The 22,206-nt window shown below is 37.6% G+C and overlaps 1 protein-coding gene across 1 annotated transcript; it reads right to left on the bottom strand.

The window, feature by feature from the left end:
• Positions 1-647: 647 nt before the first annotated feature.
• On the bottom strand, positions 648-21,311 carry LOC108929974 (butyrophilin subfamily 2 member A2-like). Its single transcript, XM_029256090.1, has 18 exons — positions 21,180-21,311; positions 16,296-16,638; positions 15,830-16,111; positions 15,471-15,493; positions 14,731-14,737; positions 14,472-14,492; positions 14,145-14,165; positions 13,366-13,386; positions 9,690-9,710; positions 9,159-9,179; positions 8,910-8,930; positions 8,577-8,597; positions 6,872-6,892; positions 4,897-4,917; positions 4,384-4,404; positions 3,131-3,157; positions 2,935-2,961; positions 648-1,244 (listed from the first exon to the last, which is right to left on the bottom strand). Exons 1-18 carry the CDS (start codon positions 21,309-21,311, stop codon positions 709-711), a joined length of 1,587 nt encoding a protein of 528 aa, XP_029111923.1. The 3' UTR covers positions 648-708.
• Positions 21,312-22,206: the final 895 nt, after the last annotated feature.

The raw sequence follows: 22,206 nt of genomic DNA, 5'->3' as shown, positions 1-22,206 counted from the left end.
GCGAAAACTGCTACTTGAACGCCTATCGTCAGCTGTTGTCGACGTTCCCGGGTTAGTTTCAATGACTCAGGTGGTTTAACAGCATCATCCATCATACTTCTTTACTGCAGCTCAGAGCACTCCTGGTACCATGTTGTGTTTACTCAATAAGCACATTGAGAATGATTTCTGTTAACTGATGTGTAGCCGCTTTTAATATTCACGCTGGTTTTTATGACAACTGTTTTCAGGACTCTTTTCTAAATCTATATCCGTACTCCTTAGGTATCCTTCCTGTACCTACCGTACACTACTGTCATCTACAGGCAATACCAAGAACAACAACTGATCGCCACAGCATCTACAGTACATCTAAGTGTCTCTGTTAATGTAATGGACACATTTGTATTTTCTATGAGATGTACGTCGCTTTGGAGAAAAGTGTCTGATAAACGAATAAATGTAAATATATTGAAGAGACTCATTAATTTTAATGCTGAAATCAGTTTGAAAATTACTGAATATTGCATGATACGATTCTGTTTACTTCCACATGATGGAACTTTCAAAAGACATAATTGCTGTTAAACAATATTTATTTAAAAGCATCACAATGTAAAAAATACATGTTTAGATGGAGAAATTACAAACCCCGAATGAGGGTGAGATGGGAAATTAAATCAGAATATGGCATCATAACCTGAACATTAAAAGCTAAACTCAGTTTCTTCAGTCTGTGTGACTCACAGGAGAGATGATCAGTGGGGCTGAGTTTGGGGCACCTGGCCAGAAGAACGGATAGAGCTTCTCAGTGAATTTATATCCAGTGAAAATGTAGATATGAGACATCTCCTCCACACTGTAAAAGGAGACCTGACCCTCCTCATAGTCCACATACACCCCCACCTTCTGGGGCTTCACACTCAGGGGGAGGGACACAGAGGACTCAGCATTAGCCTTATACTCATTTCCATTCCTCAGACAGATAGTCCAGTAACCATTATTGGGACTCAGTGTAGGTTTTCCCTTCCTGTTGATGGACTCTCTGGCCACTCCTAAATCCCAGTCAGTTTTGTCCCCAACCTCCACCTCCCAGTAATGTCTCCCTGAAGAAAACCTTTCTTTTCCCAGGACACCTATCCGGCGTTTAAACCTCTCTGGGTTGTCAGGGAGCTCCTGCTTTGTGTTTTCATGTCTCACTCGTTTCCTGTCCTCAGACAGGACGAGTTGAGGATGTGCTGTATCAGGGTCCAGAGTCACATCAACTGCGGAGGACAGGGAGATGGTCAATTATTATCTTTCAAAATGTGATAAAAAATAACACTTTTTAAACGTTATATTATACCTAAATGTTGTATTGCTCTCCTTGTTGCCACCATGACCCTAGAAGGACTGAGCAGTTTAGAAAATGGATGGATAAGAACATTATATTATTACGGCAGTAGAAGGCAGTGGGTGTGTGTGTGTGTGTGACAGCAATTACAACACACGGTTAGTGAGAATGAGTGAATTTTTAGGCATTAATATTTAGGTATTAATATTGTAACGACCCTGTGTTACTGTTTTAGGAGGGAAACTCCTAAATGTAAATAGTTGCATTATGGGGAATAATGTGATGTATGGGTGTGCAACCACCGGGAGCATTTTGGGGGAAATGATGGGGTGACCGTGTTTCTGAGTGTGTGGGGAAAGAGCCTGGGGGCACTAAGCAGGTTGAGAAGGTTGGCTATAGGTGGACAGTCCTTTTGGGTATGTTGGTGTGGGGAAGACATGGGTCAGTTATATTTTTTGAAGCCAGAAAGGGGATTGTTATGGGAAAGACTTTGTCTTGACAATGTGTTTTATGTACTGGTTGTTTAGTAACTTTGTTGACCAACTGTAGAAAAATGGTGTTGGGTTTGTTGGATTGTGGATTTTAATGTATTGTTGATAACTTTATCAAATAAAGTTTAAAAAAAAAAAAAAAATAGGGGGAGGTCCTGGAAGAAATGGGGTTCTCAGAATGAAAGCACTATTTCCCTGTGTGCTGGTGTTCAAATAAATCATTTGTGATGAATGCTGTCTCCGTGGTCTTCTTTGCCTCATCCAGAACCACAGTGCTGTGTGCCACAATATGAATATAATTTTTAGACATTAATATTAATTCTGGAAACTGGTGTTTTGAATGTTTTGTAAGAAATTTTAATAATGTTACCTTTGAGAAAGTACTGTAAGAACATTTATCTTTCAAAAGTTGATTTGATTTCATATTAATGAACACAATAAAAATAGTTAAATTAAGTAAAAAATTCAGTAAGAAAATGATAGAATTATACATAATCTGCTTTGGTCACACCGACCTGCTCTCAACACACCTGTTCCACCTTCAGACATTGTATAAATAAACTGGTCCAAGATGCAAAGGTTGTGGAGTCACATTTGACACTTTGTGTCCTTAAAATATATTTTTTCTTTTGCTCACAGTAAGAGGGGAAGATCAGTTTGTGGAAAACACTGAAACTTTTCTGTGGAAAATGTCTCTGTGGTGAAGTGTGTGTTTGCTAAAGGAACTTTCTCGAATCCATATTTTTATACTTATGCCTTTTTAGTGCATTTGATTTCATTTGGATTTATAGTGTTGAGAAGGAAACAATGAGAGCAGAAGGACCAACAAACAGCACTGGATACATAAAGACTGAGTTCCGTTTCTGTTTGTCTTTCACTCATAGCTGTAACATCTCCTTCTCACCAGGAGCTCAGTGTGGATTGAACTGAACTCTTGTGAGAAACAGTCACTTGTTCTCATCACTGATGAGATGTTTTGTGGAAAGGAAGGTCAATAAATGTGCTCATATCCTGTGTCTGTCAGTCAATCATGTGACAAATGAGAGTCCAGATTCAATGCAGCCAATCAGTCATTATTGTGTCTCCTACAGAGAAGAGCTGCAATGGGGAGAAGAAGCAGAAGAAACTCACCTGCGTATCTTTGTGCCTTCAGAAGTTCTGTAGAGAGAGAAATAAAAATGAGACACATGGAATTAGTGGCACAGCAGATACTGCAGTCAGTCTGGACTTGTCTCAGTGTCTTTCGTGTCCATTCTTACAGGACAGAGTCTCATACAGAAAAACCAAACTCAGTTCTGTGGGATCAATTCAGCTCCACTCTACTTACCAGCTCCCTTGTACATGTTTTCTACAGCTGGACATGAAACATGAAGTTAGAAAAAGTATGTAAGTCCATTGAAATAATTAATTTTATACGACTTCTTAAAAACTGAAAAAATTTTAAAAAACACTAAAATGAAAAATAAAAAAATACAAAATCAGTTTCACTTACAGGTACAGTGTATAGTTATTGGGCTCTGATTTTGACAGAAACAAACCTTCACAGTCACTCCACTCAGAATGGATTCCATAGACTGTTATATTACGGACTTTTTGTGACTCCTTTTGCTAAAGTACAAACACAGTAAAATACAGTACGAACAGTATGTGGTAGTTTTCAGTTTCTGCAGGTACAGTAGTACCATCTCTGTTCTACTTCTACTAACAGTAACTACAGCTGTACAGGAGGTGATGATACATTTTTCTCTCAATACATGTACTGTTTACCTTGTTTTACTTACCAAATAGAATACTGTTACAGTGGTATTTTTACTTTTCCATTATTAATTGTGACATTATGCCTGTTTTATGGACTGATGAAATATATAAGCATGAACCATTTACCATTAGTCATATTTACTGTTCAGCTGTTATGCCATGAATAAACACTGAACTGTTTTACTCTAAGCCCAGTATTTTCTTTTTCATTACATCAGGAATCTGAGAAGCTCTTTTCTCATCTCCAACAAAAGCTAAAAGGGAAGCAATTATTTCCCATTAAATTAGATGCATTAATTTCAAATTATTTTGACATGTGCTTTTTTCTATTTTTCTGACATCATTTATTTCTCACAGTTTCTGTAGCCAAACTGTTGTATTTTTATTGTTTGAGTTGGTGTTGTTGATGTTGTGTGGAAAGGTGTTGTTTGTATTTGGTTGTCAACTTGTAATTGCAGATGAATGATTGGCATTGAGTTTAATTGTACCATTTGGAATGCGATTTATAGAACTGCCACTAGATGTCCATACGTAAATTACGTTCTTTGTTTTTTGCGTAAATGCCAGAGTAGTAGGGAAGAAGAGTTTTGCCTCAGAGTGTACAAGTGGGGCGATGGATGTTTGTTGGGATTTTAATTAAATGGAACGTTTTTATTAGAAACCCTGGAGTCGGTCTCATCATTTGCGAACTTGAGAAGCTGCAACGTGGTTCGTGACAACAACACAAACCATGTTGCTTTTTAAAGGTGTGTTTTGCTTTTTTAATTTCATATTTGCATGAACAGACACACAGTGAAATGCAGAAACACAAATATTACTTACTCGGTTGTCCACTGATCAGTCCTGTAGATTTAAGAAGTAAAAAAATCACCATCACAGACATAGTGCAGTAGAATTAGTAGTAGTAGTAGAAATAGTATCACTGCTGATTCTCTTTCATTCTCTCACTAGTGAATAAATGAGTCTCTTATCCTGTTTCCCTCTTCCTACAATTGATAAGTATTTATTATAGCTGAATTTTTTATTATTCTCTACAGTAGGTTCATATTTTGAGACACCATAATGGTGTAAATTATTTCATGTTTAGTTCATGTCTTTCTCCAAGATGACTTTCTGTGTTAGAGACACATTGATAACACGTTGAGCTGATCTATAACGGAAAGTTTGAACAGAAACAGTTTCACACAGTTTTTTTTTTCTAATATTACACATAAACTGTTTCTGCAGTGAAAAGTGAAAAATAAGTAAATGATATTGTTCATATTTTTGATATGTCTTAAAGAATTGATATTCAAACATTTTCATACATCACTTTGATACAACTGTATTATTTACCATGTTGTTCTTGCAGCTCACCTGTAGATGTAAGAGTAAATATTGTAATTAGTCAGTGAGAACAGAGATTAATTAAATAATGTAATGAGGTCACCTAAAATAACACACATAAACCAGGGGATCCAATCTTTTTGGCAAAGGGCCACAACAATTACTGTGAACTGGTTTGACAGACACAGGTGTAAATATCTGGATCACTGTATAACTGGATCCCGGACTTTTTGACTGGGAGACCTCAGTCCACCAGGATCAGCAACTCCACCTCCAGCACCATCACACTGAACACCAGCGCTCCCCAGGGCTGTGTGCTCAGTCCACAGCTGTTTACCCTGCTGACTCATGACTGTGCTGCAAAGTACAGTTCAAATCATATCATCAAGTTTGGTGACGACACTACACTTGTGGGCCTCATCAGCAACAATGATGAGTCAGCATACAGAGAGGAGGTGAACCAGCTCGCAGAATGGTGTAAAGACAACAATCTATCTCTAAATGTGGATAAGACTAAAGAGATAATTGTTGACTTCACGAGGACCCAATAAGACCACTCACTACTGCACATCAACGGAACATCTGTGGAGAGAGTCAAAAACTCAGAGTTTCTTGGTGTACACATGACAGAGGATCTCTCCTGGAGCCTGAACACCACCTGCCTAGCCAAGAAGGCCCAGCAGTGTTTCCACTTCTTACAGAGGCTGAAGAGAACCACACTCCCCACTCCCATCCTCACCACCTTCTACAGAGGGACGATGGAGAGCGTCCTCACCAGCTGTCTCACCGTGTGGTACGGGAACTGCACAGTCTCCAACCACAAGACCCTAGAGCGAGTGGTAAGAACAGCTGAGAAGATCATCGGATTTTTTCTTCCTGCCATCGACTCCACATACAAAAACCACTGCATCCACAAGGCCGCCAGCATTGTGGACGACCCCTCTCATGGACTCTTCACCCTTTTGCCATCTGGCAGAAGGTACAGGAGCATCTGCGCCACCACCTACAGACTCCAACAGTTTCTTCCCTGAGGCAGTCAGATTACTCAACACCCTGCTGCCTCCCAATGCTCATCTGGCACAGTCAAACAGCGAACCCAGCACTACACTATACCACAACTGCCTACAGCTCACAGCCAATGTCCACATCCTGTCCTGTGTATTTATTTACTGTCTTGTGCTCTGTTCTGTGTTGCATCATGGTCCCTAGAGAAATGACATTTTGCTCCACTGTATACAAATTGTATAGAGGAATGACAACTTCAACTTGATCTCATAGTAACTACTAAAGAATCTCAAATGTCTAAAGTGTTTACACACAGACATTTTCTGAACCACTTGTCCCATACGGGGTCACGGAGAACCGGAGCCTCACCCGGCAACTCAGGGCGTAAGGCTGGAGGGGAGGGGATACACCCAGGACGGGACGCCAGTCCATCGCAAGGCACCCCAAGCGGGACTCGAATCCCAGACCCACTGGAGAGCAGGACCTGGTCCAACCCACTGCGCTACTGCGGCCCTCTAAAGTGTTTATTTTTCATAATTTTTTTTGATATGGCTTAAATATGCAATTTCAGTTTCAGTTAGATCAGTTTCATTACTTACCATACTGTTCTAGGAGCTGAACTGTAGATGTAATGAAGTCAGTGTCGAAACACTAGTCACGCACTGCATAAAAATGTGTTCTTTCAGCTTTTACAAACAGTCTCAAACCGCTTGTCTTAAGCGAGGTTACACTGAATCAGAGCCTAACCCTCTAACATAGGTCATAAGGGTGGAGGGAGAGAGGACATATCCAGGGCAAGCCACCAGTCAATCGCAAGGCAGCCCAAGCAGCACTTGAACCCCAGACCCACCACACAACAGGCCCCAGTCAAACCTGCCGCACCAGCGTGCCCTCAAAGGTTTTCATTAATTGTTATGTTTTCTTTTACGTGTCCTAAGGAAGTGATATTGAAACATTTTCATAAAACTGCATTACTTACCAGGCTGTCTTTGAAGCTCACCTGTAGATGTAAGAGTAAATATTGTAATTAGTCAGAACAAAGATCAATGAAATTATGCAAAGTTAGTGTCATGAAACAGTACAGTCACACTGCATATAAATGTGTGTGAGCTTTTACCTTTTATCAATCTTAGGCTTTAACCATGTCTTCAATACTAGGTGCAAAAGACTTTAAAAGATCTTTTTTCGTTGTATAAAAATTGCTTCTAAGTGTTTTGTTCATGCCTGCAATACAATTTACTGTGGTATTTATGTTTATGAACCCTGTTACACCATAAATATAAACTGAACAGTTTTTCTCAAAACCAAATATTTTCTATTACTGTCTAAGTAAATTTATATTTCTGTGTCATTCTATACAGTAAGATTATATTTTGAGACACTACAGTGGTGTAAATTATTCCATATTTAGCTGATGTCTTTGTCCAAGATGACTTTAATGTAGTGTCTCTAACACCGAATCACACTTTGTGCTGATCAAGAATTTGAACAGAAACACTTTCACACATAACAACTGTGTGATATTAGTAAAAAAAAGAACAAATCTTATAACACAACATAGCATTAATGCGTGTTAACTGTTTATATGTCATGATTAATACAATACAGTACAAGGGGAATTTCAGTGAACAGGATCATAAGAAAGAAACCTGGTCATCAGAGCAGGACCGTTCTCTAGGACCACGACCACACTCGTTCACTCTTACACAGAACTACTGACTGCTGTACTTTGTGCTCAAATACTGAACGGAATGCAGCTCCTGTTCTTCCCAGGAACCTTCCCCGTGGTCCAATGAAGCCGCGTTGCTTTGCAAGACCCCTCGTTTCAGGAGGAGATAAAACCGAAAGAATCTAAACTATAACAGGTGTTCATTTTTTTCTGATAAAAATCACGTTTTTACAACCTGGATGTGATGAGCACAAAAAGCACAATAAGAACTAAGGTCAGTTTATTTTCACAAGTTCACCTAAAACTCACATTTCTGGAATCTTCTAAAATACATAAACCAGGGATGTCCAGCTTTTTTTGGCCGGGGCCACAATCATTACTGTGAACTGGTTTGAGAAACACAAGTGTAAAAATTATAGTAAATGACTATAATTTTATATTAAACTTTAAACTTTGAAAAGAAAATATTGTGTCTGATGTACAGCGGGATATAATGAAATAACAAACCAAAGGCTTGATGTCACACTTCTGCAGTTATAAATTTCATCCCAGTGCCGGGTGACAAAATTCTGATATATATTATGAAATGATTCTGTTACTTCATTTAATGATAAAAATCACTTTATATACTCTAAAATCTTTGGATTCTTACGCTGGAAAAGGGATTATGAATGACACAAAATGAGAGAAAAAAAGATGAAATCAATAAAATTTTTTTTTTCAAAAGTGAAATCCTGACAAAGTAGGAAACTGCAGCTGAATTAACCTGCATCCAACACTGACTTCAGCATGGTCATTTCTACAGGTCATTTGACTGTGGTATCACGTAATACCCTGTAATTCTGTCTGACATTAAATTTTTTTTCGTACATTGTACTCAGTCACAGAAATGCTAGAAATCATTTTATCAGTGAAAAGAGAGAGAAGTGAAAGTGTTCCCCTTTTTGATATATATCTTAAAGAAGTGATATTGCAACATTTTCATTCATCACTTTCAAACAACTGTATTACTTACCAAACTGTTCTTTGAGCTGAGCTGTGGATAAGAGTAAATATTGTAATTAGTCATTGAGAACAGAGATTAATTAAATAATGTAATGACGTCACCTAAAATAGCACACACAAACCAGGGGATCCAATCTTTTTGGCAAAGGGCCACAATCATTACTTTGAACTGGTTTGACAGACACAGGTGTAAAAAAATCACAGTAAGTGTTATAGGGAATGTTAAATGTGTAAAGTGTTTGTTGATTAATTGTTCCTAATTTTTCTTTTTTTTTGATGTAAGTCTTAAATATGCATTTTTCCAACATTTCATACATCACTTTCACACAACTGTATTACTCACCATGCTGTTCTTGGAGCTGACCTGTGGATGTAAGAGTAAATATTGTAATTAGTCAGCGAGAACTATATTAAATATTTAATAAAAATATTAAATTTTTTTCGTACATTGTACTCAGTCACAGAAATGCTAGAAATCATTTTATTAGTGAAATAAGAGGTAAGTGAAAGTGTTCCCCTTTTTGATATATATCTTAAAGAAGTGAAATTGTAACATTTTCATTAATCATTTCCAAACAGCTGTATTACTTACCATGCTCTTCTTTCAGATGACCTGTGCATGTAAGAGTAAATATTGTAATTAGACAGTCAAAACAGAGATAAATTATGCAATGAGGTCCTCTGAAATGCTATGCATGAACCAGGCAAAGGGCCACAATAATTACTGTGAACGGGTTCAACAAAGGGGGAGCGCGGTGGCGCAGTGGGCTGGACCGGGTCCTGCTCTTCGGTGGGTCTGCGGTTTGAGCCCCGCTTGGGGTGCCTTGCGACGGACTGGCGTCCCGTCCTGGGTATGTCCCCCTCCCCCTCTGGCCTTACGCCCTGTGTTACTGGGTAGGCTCTGCGACCCCGTATGGGACAAGCGGTTGTGAAGGTGTGTGTGTGGTTCAACAGACACAGGTGTAAAAAAAAAAAAAAATCATAGTAAGTGTTATAGGGAATGTTAAATGTGTAGAGTGTTTGTTTATTAATTGTTCTTGATTTTCTTTTTTTTTGATGTAAGTCTTAAATATGCATTTTTCCAACATTTCACACATCACTTTCACACAACTGTATTACTTACCATGCTGTTCTTGGAGCTGACCTGTGGATGTAAGAGTAAATATTATAATTAGTCAGTGTGAAGAGAAGTAAATGAAATTATGTTATGAGGTCAGTCCCACCAAACATTACACTCACACATTGCATATAAATATGAGTTGCATGTGAGTTTTAACATTTTATCATATTATCTCATCCTTCAGTTGTGGTGGCAAGTGATCAGTTATTTAAACTATAAGTGAATATTCTAAATTATTTAAAAAGTGCAATTCAACAACCAGTTACTGTGCAACTACATTTTAAAAAACTGATTTTTTTTATTCAAACTCCACTCCGTTGCAAGGAATCCCAAGCGAGACTCAAACCCCAGACTCACCAAAGAGTGGGACCCGGCCAAGCCCGCTGCACCACCGCGCCCCGGAATATAACTCATACCATATAATTACTGCTGTGAGCTATGATATAAAATCACTTTCACATAATACTGCTTTTCAGCTATAATTTTTAGCTTTTTTAACATGAACAAAACTATCAATGTGAACAGTAAACTGCTAAAATACCTCTCTTTCTCTGCAGTTTTACAAAACAGTGAATCAAAATTGTGCATCTAATAATACAAACAGCATCCAGACTGAAGATCACAGCAAATCATTACTTTGAACTGGTTCGAGAAACATTGTGTAAAAATCACAGTAAGTGACACGGTGAATATTAATTGTCTACAGTGATTATCTATGATACACCAGAAACTGCGTAAAGAAAATGTTGTGTCTATAATACATCTGTGTATAATGACATGAAAATAACCTGAGATATCTATAAATAGAATAAATAGAAATAAATAGAAATGTGTCATCAATGCATGTAAACTATACATTGTAATGATTTTTACAATACAGTAAAGGGGGAATTTCAGCAAACAGGATCATGAGAAAAAACCTCGTCATAAGTGCAGGACCGTTATCCAGGACCAGGACCAGGACCACACTCGTTCACTCCCACACAGAAGAAGTGATATTGCCACTTTTTCATACATCGCTTTCATACAACTGTATTAATTACTTACCATGCTGTTCTTGGAGCTCATCTGTGGAAAAAAGAGTAACTATTGTAATTAGTCAATGAGAACAGAGATTAATTAAATAATGTAATGAGGTCACTTAAAATAACACACATAAACCAGGGGATCCAATGTTTTTGGCAAAGGGCCACAATAATTACTGTAAACTGGTTCTATAAACAGAGGTGTAAAAATCACAGTAAGTGTGATAGGGATTGTTAAATGTCAAAAAGTGTTTCTTTATAAATTGTTCCTAATTTTTCTTTTTTATATATGTCAGATGCAATTTTCCAACATTTTCATTCATCACTTTCATACGGCTGTATTACTTACCATGCTGTTCTTTGAGCTGACCTGTGGATAAAACAGTAAATATTGTAATTAGTCAGTGAAAACAGAAATTAACAAAATTATGTTATGAGGTCAGTGTAACGAAACATAGAGTCAAACACTGCATATAAATATTTGCATGAGAGTTTTAACATTTTAATAACTGTATTACTTACCATGCTTTTCTTGGAGCTCACCTGTAGATGTAAGAGTAAATATTGTAATTAGTCAGCGAGAACTAAGATTAATGAAATTATACAATGAAGTTAATGTCATGAAATAGTACAGTCACACACTGCATATAAAGATGTGTGTGAGCTTTTACATTTTAGCATAATATCTTCTTACACTTTAACCATGTCTGAAACACTGAGGGCAAAAGATTTTAATATATGTGATTTTTCATTGTATAAAAATTGCTCCTAAGTGCATTTTGTTCATGCCAGCAATATAATTTTCTGTGGTATTTACGTTCATGAACCCTGTTGATCACCTGTTGCATCATAAATATGAACTGACCAGTTTTTCTTAAATCCAAAGATTTTCTATTACTGTCTAAGTACATTTATATTTCTGTGTCATTCTATACAGTAATTATATATTTTGACACGCTACAGTGGTGTGAATTACTTCATATTTAGCTGACGTTTTTGTTTAAGATGACTTTAATGTAGTGTCTCCAACACTGAATCACACTTTGAGCTGATCTATAAAGAAAAGTTTGAACAGAAACATTTGCACACATAAAAATGATGTGATATTAATAAAAAAAGAACAAATCTTATCACACAACATAGCATTAATGCATGTTAACTGTTAATATATGATTCTGGTTTATATAATACAGTAAAAGAGGAATTTCAGTAAATAAGGATCATGAGAAAAAACCTTGTCATAAGAGCAGGACCGTTCTCCAGGACCAGCACCACACTCGTTCACTCCCACACAGAACAAGTGATATTGTGACATTTTCATACATCGCTTTCATACAATTGTGTTACTTACCATGCTGTTCTTGGAGACTCCCTGTGGAAAAAAAAAAGAGTAAATATTGTAATTTGTCAATGAAAACTGAGATTAATTAAATAATGTAATGAGGTCATGAACCCGTGCTGTTTTGCAAGACCCATCATTTCAGGAGGAGATAAAAATGAATGAATCTGAACTATAGCAGATGTTCATTGGCCTCTGATAAAAATCACATTTTTACAAATTGCATGTGATGAGCACACAAAGTACACTATAAGAACTAAGGTCAGTTTACAGCCAACTGTTCACCTAAAACACGCATTTCTGGAATCATCTAGATACATAAACCAGGGATGTCTATCTTTTTGTGTCCAGGGGCCACAATCATTACTGTGAAGTGGTTTGAGAAACACAGGTGTAAAAATCATAGTAAATGACTATAATTTTATATTAAACTTTAAACTTTGAAAAGAAAATATTGTGTCTGATGTACAGCGGGATATAATGAAATAACAAACCAAAGGCTTGATGTCACACTTCAGCAGTTATAAATTTCATCCCATTGCCGGGTGACAAAATTCTGTTATATTTTATGGAATGATTCTGTTACTTCATTTAATGGTCAAAATCACTTTATATACTCTAAAATCTTTGGATTCTTATGCTGGAAAAGGGATTATGAATGACACACAAAATGAGAGAAAAAAAGATTAAATCAACAAATTTTTTGTTTCAAAAGTGAAATTCTCACAAAGTAGGAAACTGCTGCTGAATTAACCTGCGTCCAACACTGACTTCAACATGGTAATTTTTACAGGTTATCTCACTGTGGTACCACATTATACACTGTAATTCTGTCAGTCATTAACATTTTTTTTCATACATTGTGCTCATTCCCAGAAATTATAGAAATCATGTTATTAGTGAAATAAGAGGTAAGTGAAAGTGTTCCCCTTTTGATATATATCTTAAAGAAGTGAAACTGCAACATTTTCATTAATCATTTCCAAACAACTGTATTACTTACCATGCTCTTCTTTCAGATGACCTGTGCATGTAAGAGTAAATATTGTAATTAGACAGTCAAAACAGAGGTAAATTATGCAATGAGGTCCTCTGAAATGCTATGCATGAACCAGGCAAAGTACCACAATAATTACTGTGAACTGGTTCAACAGACACAGGTGTAAAAAAATCATAGTAAGTGTTATAGGGAATGTTAAATGTGTAAAGTGTTTGTTGATTAATTGTTCTTGATTTTCTTTTTGTTTGATGTAAGTCTTAAATATGCATTTTTCCAACATTTCATACATCACTTTCACACAGCTGTATTACTCACCATGCTGTTCTTGGAGCTGACCTGTGGATGTAAGAGTAAATATTGTAATTAGTCAGTGTGAAGAGAAATAAATGAAATTATGTTATGAGGTCAGTCCCACCAAACATTACACTCACACATTGCATATAAATATGAGTTGCATGTGAGTTTTAACATTTTATCATATTTCATCCTTCAGTTGTGGTGGCAAGTGATCAGTTATTTAAACTATAAGTGAATATTCTAAATTATTTAAAAAGTGCAATTCAACAACGAGTTACTGTGCAACTACATTTTAAAAACTGATTTTTTTTATTCAAACTCCACTCCACTCTTTTACAAAACAGTGAATCAAAATTGTGCATCCAATAATACAAACAGCATCCAGACTGAAAATCACAGCAAATCATTACTTTGAACTGGTTCGAGAAACATTGTGTAAAAATCACAGTAATTGCCTACAGTGATTATCTATGATACACCAGAAACTGCGTAAAGAAAATGTTGTGTCCATAATACATCTGTGTATAAAGACATGAAAATAATCTGAGATAGATATAAACAGAATAAACAGAAATAAATAGAAATGTGTCAACAATGCATGTAAACTATTTATATATTGTTATGATTTTTACAATACAGTAAAGGGGGAATTTCAGCAAACAGGATCATGAGAAAAAAACCTCGTCATAAGTGCAGGACCGTTCTCCAGGACCAGGACCACACTCGTTCACTCCCACACAGAAGAAGTGATATTGCCACTTTTTCATACATCACTTTCATACAACTGTATTACTTACCATGCTGTTCTTGGAGCTCATCTGTGGATAAAAGAGTAACTATTGTAATTAGTCAATGAGAACAGAGATTAATTAAATAATGTAATGAGGTCACTTAAAATAACACACATAAACCAGGGGATCCAATGTTTTTGGCAAAGGGCCACAATAATTACTGTAAACTGATTCTATAAACAGAGGTGTAAAAATCACAGTAAGTGTGATAGGGATTGTTAAATGTCAAAAAGTGTTTCTTTATAAATTGTTCCTGATTTTTCTTTTTTATATATGTCAGATGCAATTTTCCAACATTTCCATTCATCACTTTCATACGGCTGTATTACTTACCATGCTCTTCTTTGAGCTGACCTGTGGATAAAACAGTAAATATTGTAATTAGTCAGTGAAAACAGAAATTAACAAAATTATATTATGAGGTCAGTGTAATGAAATATAGAGTGAAACACTGCATATAAATATTTGCATGAGAGTTTTAACATTTTACCATATTATCTCATCTTCCAGCGTTGATGAGAAGTGATAAATTTTTTAAATTCTGAGTGAATATTTTAAGTTCCTTAAAAAGTGCAATTCGACAACCAGATACGACAAAACTGTGAACACAACATTTATGAGGTGTGAGCTTAAAGATAGGAGTAATTTTTAAATATTCTTTGGACATGTTCTAAAATGTCCATAGTTGCTAATAATAAGTAACCTTTAACAAGTGACGGTGATTAGTGACAGTGAGTAAGACAGTGAAGGTGCCTGTAAAACTTCAGTGTCCCCACAGTTAATATAACTAATACACTATTACATTTATTCGCTTAGCAGATGGTTTTCTGCAAAGTGACTTACAACAAAAATTACATAGCATACAAGCCCACACACCTTATTCAGCAAGGTGACTACACTGCTAGATACACTACTTACAAGGAGCTACTGAGCCATGCAACAGTGAAACACACTCAGGGGGAAGCTGAACAGCATGTCTTTGGACTGTGGGAGGAAACCCACACAGACACAGGGAGAACACACAAACTCCACACAGACTGAGCAGGGATTGAACCCACATTCTCTTGCACTACCCAGGCAGTGTGAAACAGCAGTGATACTCATTGTGCCACCATGCCACCTGTTGTAATGATTTCTGTGAGCTATGAACAGAAATTACTTTCACATAATACCTTTTCTCAACTATAACTTTTTAACTCTGAAAACCATAATTGTGAACAGTACAATACCTCTCTTTTTCCGCAGTTTCACAAAACGGTGAATCAAAACCGAGCATCCAATAATACAAACAGCAGCCAGACTGAAGATCACAGCAAAGGTCACCTTCCAGGGATGGGCACGATGGAACATCTCACCTGGAATACAAACAAACAATTCATTTCACTGAATTATTACAGATTTTGCACCTTTTTGTAATTAAAGATTAAAATAAGCAATTTCATCAGTGCAGAACCTCTAGTTCTAATGTTTTATTTAACCAGAATAAACTAGTAAATAAGTACCACAATTTTTGTCTACAAAAGAATCATCAGTGTGGAAAGACTTTCATACAGATGGATCAAGATGCAAATCAGGATGATACAAAAAAAAAACAACGACATTTCTAACCTGTTCATTATTCACAGTGATTTAAACATGTGTTGCATGAAGTGTCTCCATTGAGCTGTTTATACTAAACATGTGTAACTCACCAGGGATGTTAGTTATTGTCTCTTTCATTTCATTTATCTGTTGCTGTCGAACTCTACAGGTGAACCTGTTGTTCTCTGTTTCCTGTACAATAACACGTTGTCTCACGGTGAAGAGGTCCATACTGTCTGTGTCTGTCTCTGTGTGTCCAGCTGCGAGACTGTGTCCTTCACTGTCCATCCAGACCACTTGAGGCTGAGGGTACCAGCCTTTAGATTCACACACCAGACTGATCCCTCCTTCTTTATATCCCTCATTGGAGATCACTGGTTGGGTTCCTACAACTACAGAAACAGAAATAGTGTAGCTAAAACAAAAATGTAATTAAAATTAACCAAAAATTGATTGAAACTACATGAAATATTCTACAACAGCTTTCACCTTTAAAAATATATTAATAGAGAAGTCTTAATGACACTTCCAAAAATAAATATTTTCATCAACAAAACCAAAATTCTAAATTTTTACCTTTAATATAAACTTCAATGGAAGAATCATCATAAAATTTCTCCGACTGGACAAGACATTTATACTCTCCATTGTCAGAGACCTGCGCATTTCTCAGTTTCAGTGAAACATTTCCATTCTTTAGTTGTTCAGAGAACAGTGATGTTCTTCCCCTGTAGGATGGGATCTGATTCTTATTTCTGTCCTCCTGATCCCGGTAAAGATGTACAAGTGGGTCTTCGGTATGAACTCTGAGCCACTCGATATGCAGGTCAACAGCACTGATGTTGGGTTTGATGTAACAGGGCAGAACAACATCTTCACCAGCTACAGCAACTACAGGATCAGCTGGACCAAGAACCTCAAAACTCTCTGTGAAGAACAACACACACTGAGAATTTATTCAGTATGACACACAGTAGGATTGAAATTCTTAACCCAGGGAAATATGTACCCAGTGAGGAGACAATGGTCAGTTGGAGAGGCAGGAGGATGAAACAGAGACACTCAGACCATCTGATTTTCATCACTGGAAGAAACAGATATATAGAAACCACCAGTCATGAGAACAAATGGATGTCATCAATGTATTATACATTCAACATTGTTTTATTTAGGTGATGCTTTTTTCAGGTTGGGGGGCGCAGTGGCGCAGTAGGTTGGACCACGTCCTGCTCTCCAGTGGATCTGGGGTTCAAGTCCTGTTTGGGGTGCCTTGCGACGGACTGGTGTCCCGTCCTGGGTGTGTCCCCTCCCCCTCCGGCCTTACGCCCTGTGTTGCCGGGTAGGCTCTGGCTCCCCGCGACCCCATATGGGGACATGCGGTTCAGAAAATGTGTGTGTGTGTGTGTGTGTGTGCTTTTCTCAGAAGGATCTTATCTTACCTCTAATTTGTTTGCTCTTTGTACAGCTGAATATTTTCACTAGAGTAATTAGGTTTTATGAAGGTATTACAGCCAGAAGTGGTGTTTAAACTTACAAGCTGCTGCTCCAAAGGCAGCAGCTCTTACCGCTACACTACAAGTGTAGTAAAAAATACTTATTGTAGCTAGGCAGTTGTCTGAAGGACTCAGAGCAGTATTAAAAACAATTTCTAATTCTTACCCGACTGATTTACTATAGTAACTGTTATACTTTATTAAGGTGCTTTATATTGAAGCTCAGTGTTGTACCAGCCTGCTCTACAAAATGTTGCCAGATGTTCTTACCTGATTCTTTCATTATCCTTCAGATAGTCTGTTTTCCAGGCCACGCAGTTTCTCACATGTATGTCAAAGTGACACTAAAACACCGGATACAAGAGTCAGTGACTCAGAAAGATTTTACTTTCAAGTGTCAAAGCAGAATTTAAGTCTGTCAAAGCACATATGGAAAAAATGCAAATATAAAAGGCTACAAAAATCTATTTTAACTACTGTCTATATATAATACTTAAATAAAATAACTTTTAAAGGCTATTGCTGATGGGTCACCCATCCATACTGATGTATGGATAAGTGACCCAGTGTAAGTAGTGTATCTAGAAGTGTAAGTCTCCGTGGTGAATAAGGTGTATGGGTTGATGACACTATAGAGTTCATTGGAAGTTGCTTTGGAAAACAGCGTCTGCTAAATAAATAAATGTAAATGTAAATGTATTGCACAATAAAAACACTAGACAACAAACAAACAAAGAAACAAAAAAAAAATCTTCAGGTTCTGAAGTACTTTCAGGGTAATAAACTGCAAAATAAGAGAAGGAAATTACTCTGCTATTTTCTCACTCAGCTCTTAATATGATACAAATACAGCAGCATCCTGTTCACATCACTGACATCTGATGTCTGAGTGGAGTGAAAAAAGCTCACAGTAAACATATCAATGCATCCCTCAGTTCAAAAAGCCATGTGGTTATTGACCATGCTCATGTCTTTAAACAACATAAGCTAATATGACTGTACATAGTTCTCTGACTCAATGGGAGGGAACTAGATTTTGACAACTTTCATTTGAAGATCATAAAATCTTTAGAAGGAGGAGGACAGGACTGTCAGAAATACCTTCATAACTGGTACACTATACCATGGTACACATACTACCACATGGTGCACGGTTAGGGTTGGTGCTTCTCATCTGAACTTCCTTTGATTGAGTGTCATTCCTGCTATTTTACCCTAGATGAAGGTAATCGCCCTGAATTACTCCAGGAAAAGTAACCTGCTGCTCGAATCAATAAATAAAGGAAAGTTGCATTAAAGTTGTCAGTTAAATAAAACTCCAGAAGATTCCACAAAAAAAAAAAAACAGTCACTAGGATCTGACAGGCTCCCAATTTTCTGTCATAAACCATTTCTTCCTCATTTCAGTCCACCCCTGTCAATTCATTTCCTTCTTCTCCCTTCTCCTCCTCTGTCTCTTCTTTCTTTTTATCCTTCTCCTCCCTTTTTCTCCTTTGTTTGTTTGTTCCTCTTGCTGCTGCTTATAAACTTTGTGTGTAGTTGTGTCTGCATATAGTGAATTTTATGCGCGACTCCTTTGCACCCTAATTTTTACTGAGCTGAACACCTAGAATGATGGTGTAATAAACTGAACTAAATTATTAAAACACAGAAATGAAAAACCAATCAACTGAAAATACACCAGTTGTGTGTGTGTGTGTGTGTGTGTGTGTGTGTGTGTGTGTACAGTACATAAAATGGGAAATTCAAATGTTCGAAAAGCATGAAATGGAGAAGAAAAAAATCACTAAAAATTGGGATTCAAACTTTACAGCTTCTGATTGCTGAAATGAGGAAATAAGACTTGGCCTTGACATAAAGGGAATATTATAATAAACTCACATGTTGCTCCAAGTCATCAGTTTATTCCGTACAGTCACTAAAACACAGAATCCCGGGAAACATCAGAATAAAATCCAACTGAAAAAGTAGATCCTAAAACATGCAAAAGTCTCAACAGACACTTTAGTGTATGTAACAGTATTATAATAGAATAAAAAAGCAGTGGATGTCAACAATATTGTGTAAAACTGTTACATGTAAAAATGTCTTGTCATATAATTGGGGTAATTACTTAAACATGTTAACATGTACAGTGCAGTACTGGTCATTAGAGTTCTGAAACAACATGAATAGAGTTACGTAAACGATTGTGGGGCTGAAAACTGAACATATTTTAAAGTACAGTGGCCAATCTCGTTTTTAAATGGCGCCCCTAGTGACAGCGGTGAGGAACTACACTGTAAATAGTTATAATTTCCATTTAGCAAGATGTGGACATAAAGTGTGTTGGTACTTTGGTTCGTGTCCGTCTGGAGTTACTATTATTAGGGGCATTATCTCCAGACAGAAGAGTAAACTTCACTTTATTCTCGCAGTTTTCTTCAGTGGCCTATTATTCATATTATTTATATTATTATAATTATATTTCCATTAATTATAATATAATTATAATAAATTACAATATCATATAGTATCAAGTGTTAATAAACATTGCAGACACTACAGTTGTTTCACGTCCGCGATCCGCACTCACAGCTGCGTTCCTTACTGTGTTGTACTTCACCTCTGTGTGGTACATATTATTTCAGTTCCCAGAAATAAAAAGAGATTCGAAATATAAAATCTGTTAAGCGGTCTACAGTTATTCACAGTAATATTAAGAGAATAAAAATATTATGTATTAATGTAATTAATGAAATGAAACAGCGGTTTATTTTACATAGAGAAAACATACCCGTTCGTGTCACTCGGTGGTCCTTTATTTTGAAAAGTTTTACTTTCATTTTTAAAATACTGATAAGCAGAAGCGAGCTGTTAAGTAAATATATTGAAATTTTGCCAAATATAAGTGAAATAGTGAAATATGAGAGAAGGCTGAAAAGTAACGAGCTGATCAATTTTGACTGCAGTTCCTATAATAAATATTAATGTACTGAAAGATAATATTGCGGGGAAAAACTGTGTTACGACTGTGAGACAAAGAGACACCAAAGGGAAGTTAATCATTGACTTTATTACTGAATCCGATGAACAGTTTGTTGGAATTATGATTTATTGTAGAAAAGAGCCATTTGTCAATGATGAGGACACGGATTTACAGTGAGGAGCGGCAACAGAACCCAGAGCTCATGTCTCCTGGAGCTGGAAGAGAAAGAACTTCAGTCTTGACCAAGTCCTGTGTCTCACATTCTCTGTTTCCTGTCCAAGAAGGTGTCTCCAGGGTCCACGTCTCACCTCTTTGTCTTCACACTCTTTTTATTTACAATTGGAAAAGAAAGTTTGCACTTTTGCCAGAATGAGGACTTTTCTTTAATGTCTTATTGTGTTAAGAAACTGTGTTTCTGTCACTCCGGGATGTGTGAGTGTGTTGACTGAGTAAAGTATGAGGAATAAAGGTGTGCAGGTGGACAGGACATGTAAACTGCTATTGAAGGCCACGGAATGGGTGGGACAGCAGAGACGTGGAACTGCAGCACTTTTGTGGATGGCAGCTGTGAGTGGGGGATCGGTAGAAGTACAAGTATGGGTACAAGTAGAAGTATGGGTACAAGTACGGCTATGAGTTAAGTACAGTGTGGTACATGAGGACAAGCACCCAACACCCTTTCTGCTGGCTGTGTGATCGAGAGCGATGGTATTCGAGCGCAGCGCTGATGTGTCGGTTTGGTCCTCAGTAAGAGCAACACGGATCATTCTGGAACAAGACTGTGTGGAGCTGCATGACCAATTGAGTTTCCTCTCTGATCAACATGGGCTGCACTTCAGTGGGGCACTTTGAAGGGACTTACTGAGAGGCGGAGAAGGAGGAGAAGCGGACGGTGCGGATCTTTTACCAGCATCGGAGAGAATGAAGCGGTTCGGCGCCACGTCCGACACCAGGAGAACTGTGTGCATTGGAGAGGATTGTGGGACTATTTACAGTTACTCTGTGGGGCTCTGTCACTGGTTTGGGTTCATTGTCATCATTGTCATCATTGTCATCACCGGCATCACCGTCATCATCTTCTCCTTTGGCCCCAACTGGGGCAGAGCCCGCCGACGAGAGCTCTTCAGGCATCCCGTTCCTGAGCCAGTCTCTTCAGTTGTCTCCAGGTGTATCCCATCTCCTTCATGTTTGCCTCTGCGTCGCGGAGCAAGCTATTTTCTGGTCGGCCTCGATTTCTCTTTCCTTGTGGGTTCCAGGTGAGAGCTTGTCATGTGATGCTGAAAGCAGGTTTTCAAAAGGTGTGGTCGATCCATCTCCAGCGTCTTTGGACTATTTCGTCCTCCACTGGTTGATGTTTTGTTCACTGCCAAAGTTATTTGTTGCTAATGGTTTCGCACCAGCAAATCCAGAAAATCCTTCTGAGGTAGGTGTTGATGAATGTCTGGATTCTCCTCATGGTTGTGGCAGTGGTTCTCCAAGTCTCCGCTCCATAAAGTAGGACAGGCTTCACGATCATGTTGAAGACCCTGATCTTAGTGTTGATGTTCAGGTCAGTTGATCTTCAGATGTTCTTCAGCTGGAGGCAAACTACCCTCGCCTTGCCGATCCATACTCTAATGTCAGCGTCTGCTCCACCTTTCATATCTACGATACTGCCAAGTTCTCCACCTTTTCTAGTGCTCTTGCTTGGGTTACTGTCTATGATATTTGCGGTGGGAGGTGTGTGATGCAGTTTCCCCTGTGTTTTCTGTGTGTGTGTGTCCAATAGTTGTAAATAAAGTGTTTGATAAAAGTTGCTGTGGTGCCTAATTAGTCTTGGGAATCTGATCTTCAAACAGTGCTTAACTGAGCATTAGCTACTCCGCCCCCTGGTGGTGGCGTAACATCTACTTTTAAAGAGCCATTAAGTTTCTGTCTTCATTGAAACAGCTATATTTTCATAGCTTCCTTAAGCGTCAGTGTGTCCTCCGTTAAGAGCATTTCCTGTGCAGCTTCACTCCTTCAGCCACACAACAATCTGAAGCTG

The sequence above is a fragment of the Scleropages formosus genome, chromosome 11 (assembly GCF_900964775.1).
Source record: "Scleropages formosus chromosome 11, fSclFor1.1, whole genome shotgun sequence".
Classification (NCBI taxonomy): Eukaryota; Metazoa; Chordata; class Actinopteri; order Osteoglossiformes; family Osteoglossidae; genus Scleropages; species Scleropages formosus.
Note: the sequence above shows the minus strand (reverse complement) of the source record. Positions and strands in the feature narration are given on the sequence as shown.

Coding starts and splice junctions, on each gene's coding strand:
- LOC108929974 (XM_029256090.1), bottom strand. CDS start 21,311: ATGCCTGAAGAGCTCTCGTCGGCGGGCTCTGCCCCAGTTGGGGCCAAA. Junction 8,598..8,909: donor TCAGCTCCAAGAACAGCATG/GTGAGTAATACA, acceptor TCTTATCCACAG/CTCAGCTCAAAGAACAGTTT. Junction 3,158..4,383: donor ACTGATCAGTGGACAACCGA/GTAAGTAATATT, acceptor TTTCATGTCCAG/CTGTAGAAAACATGTACAAG.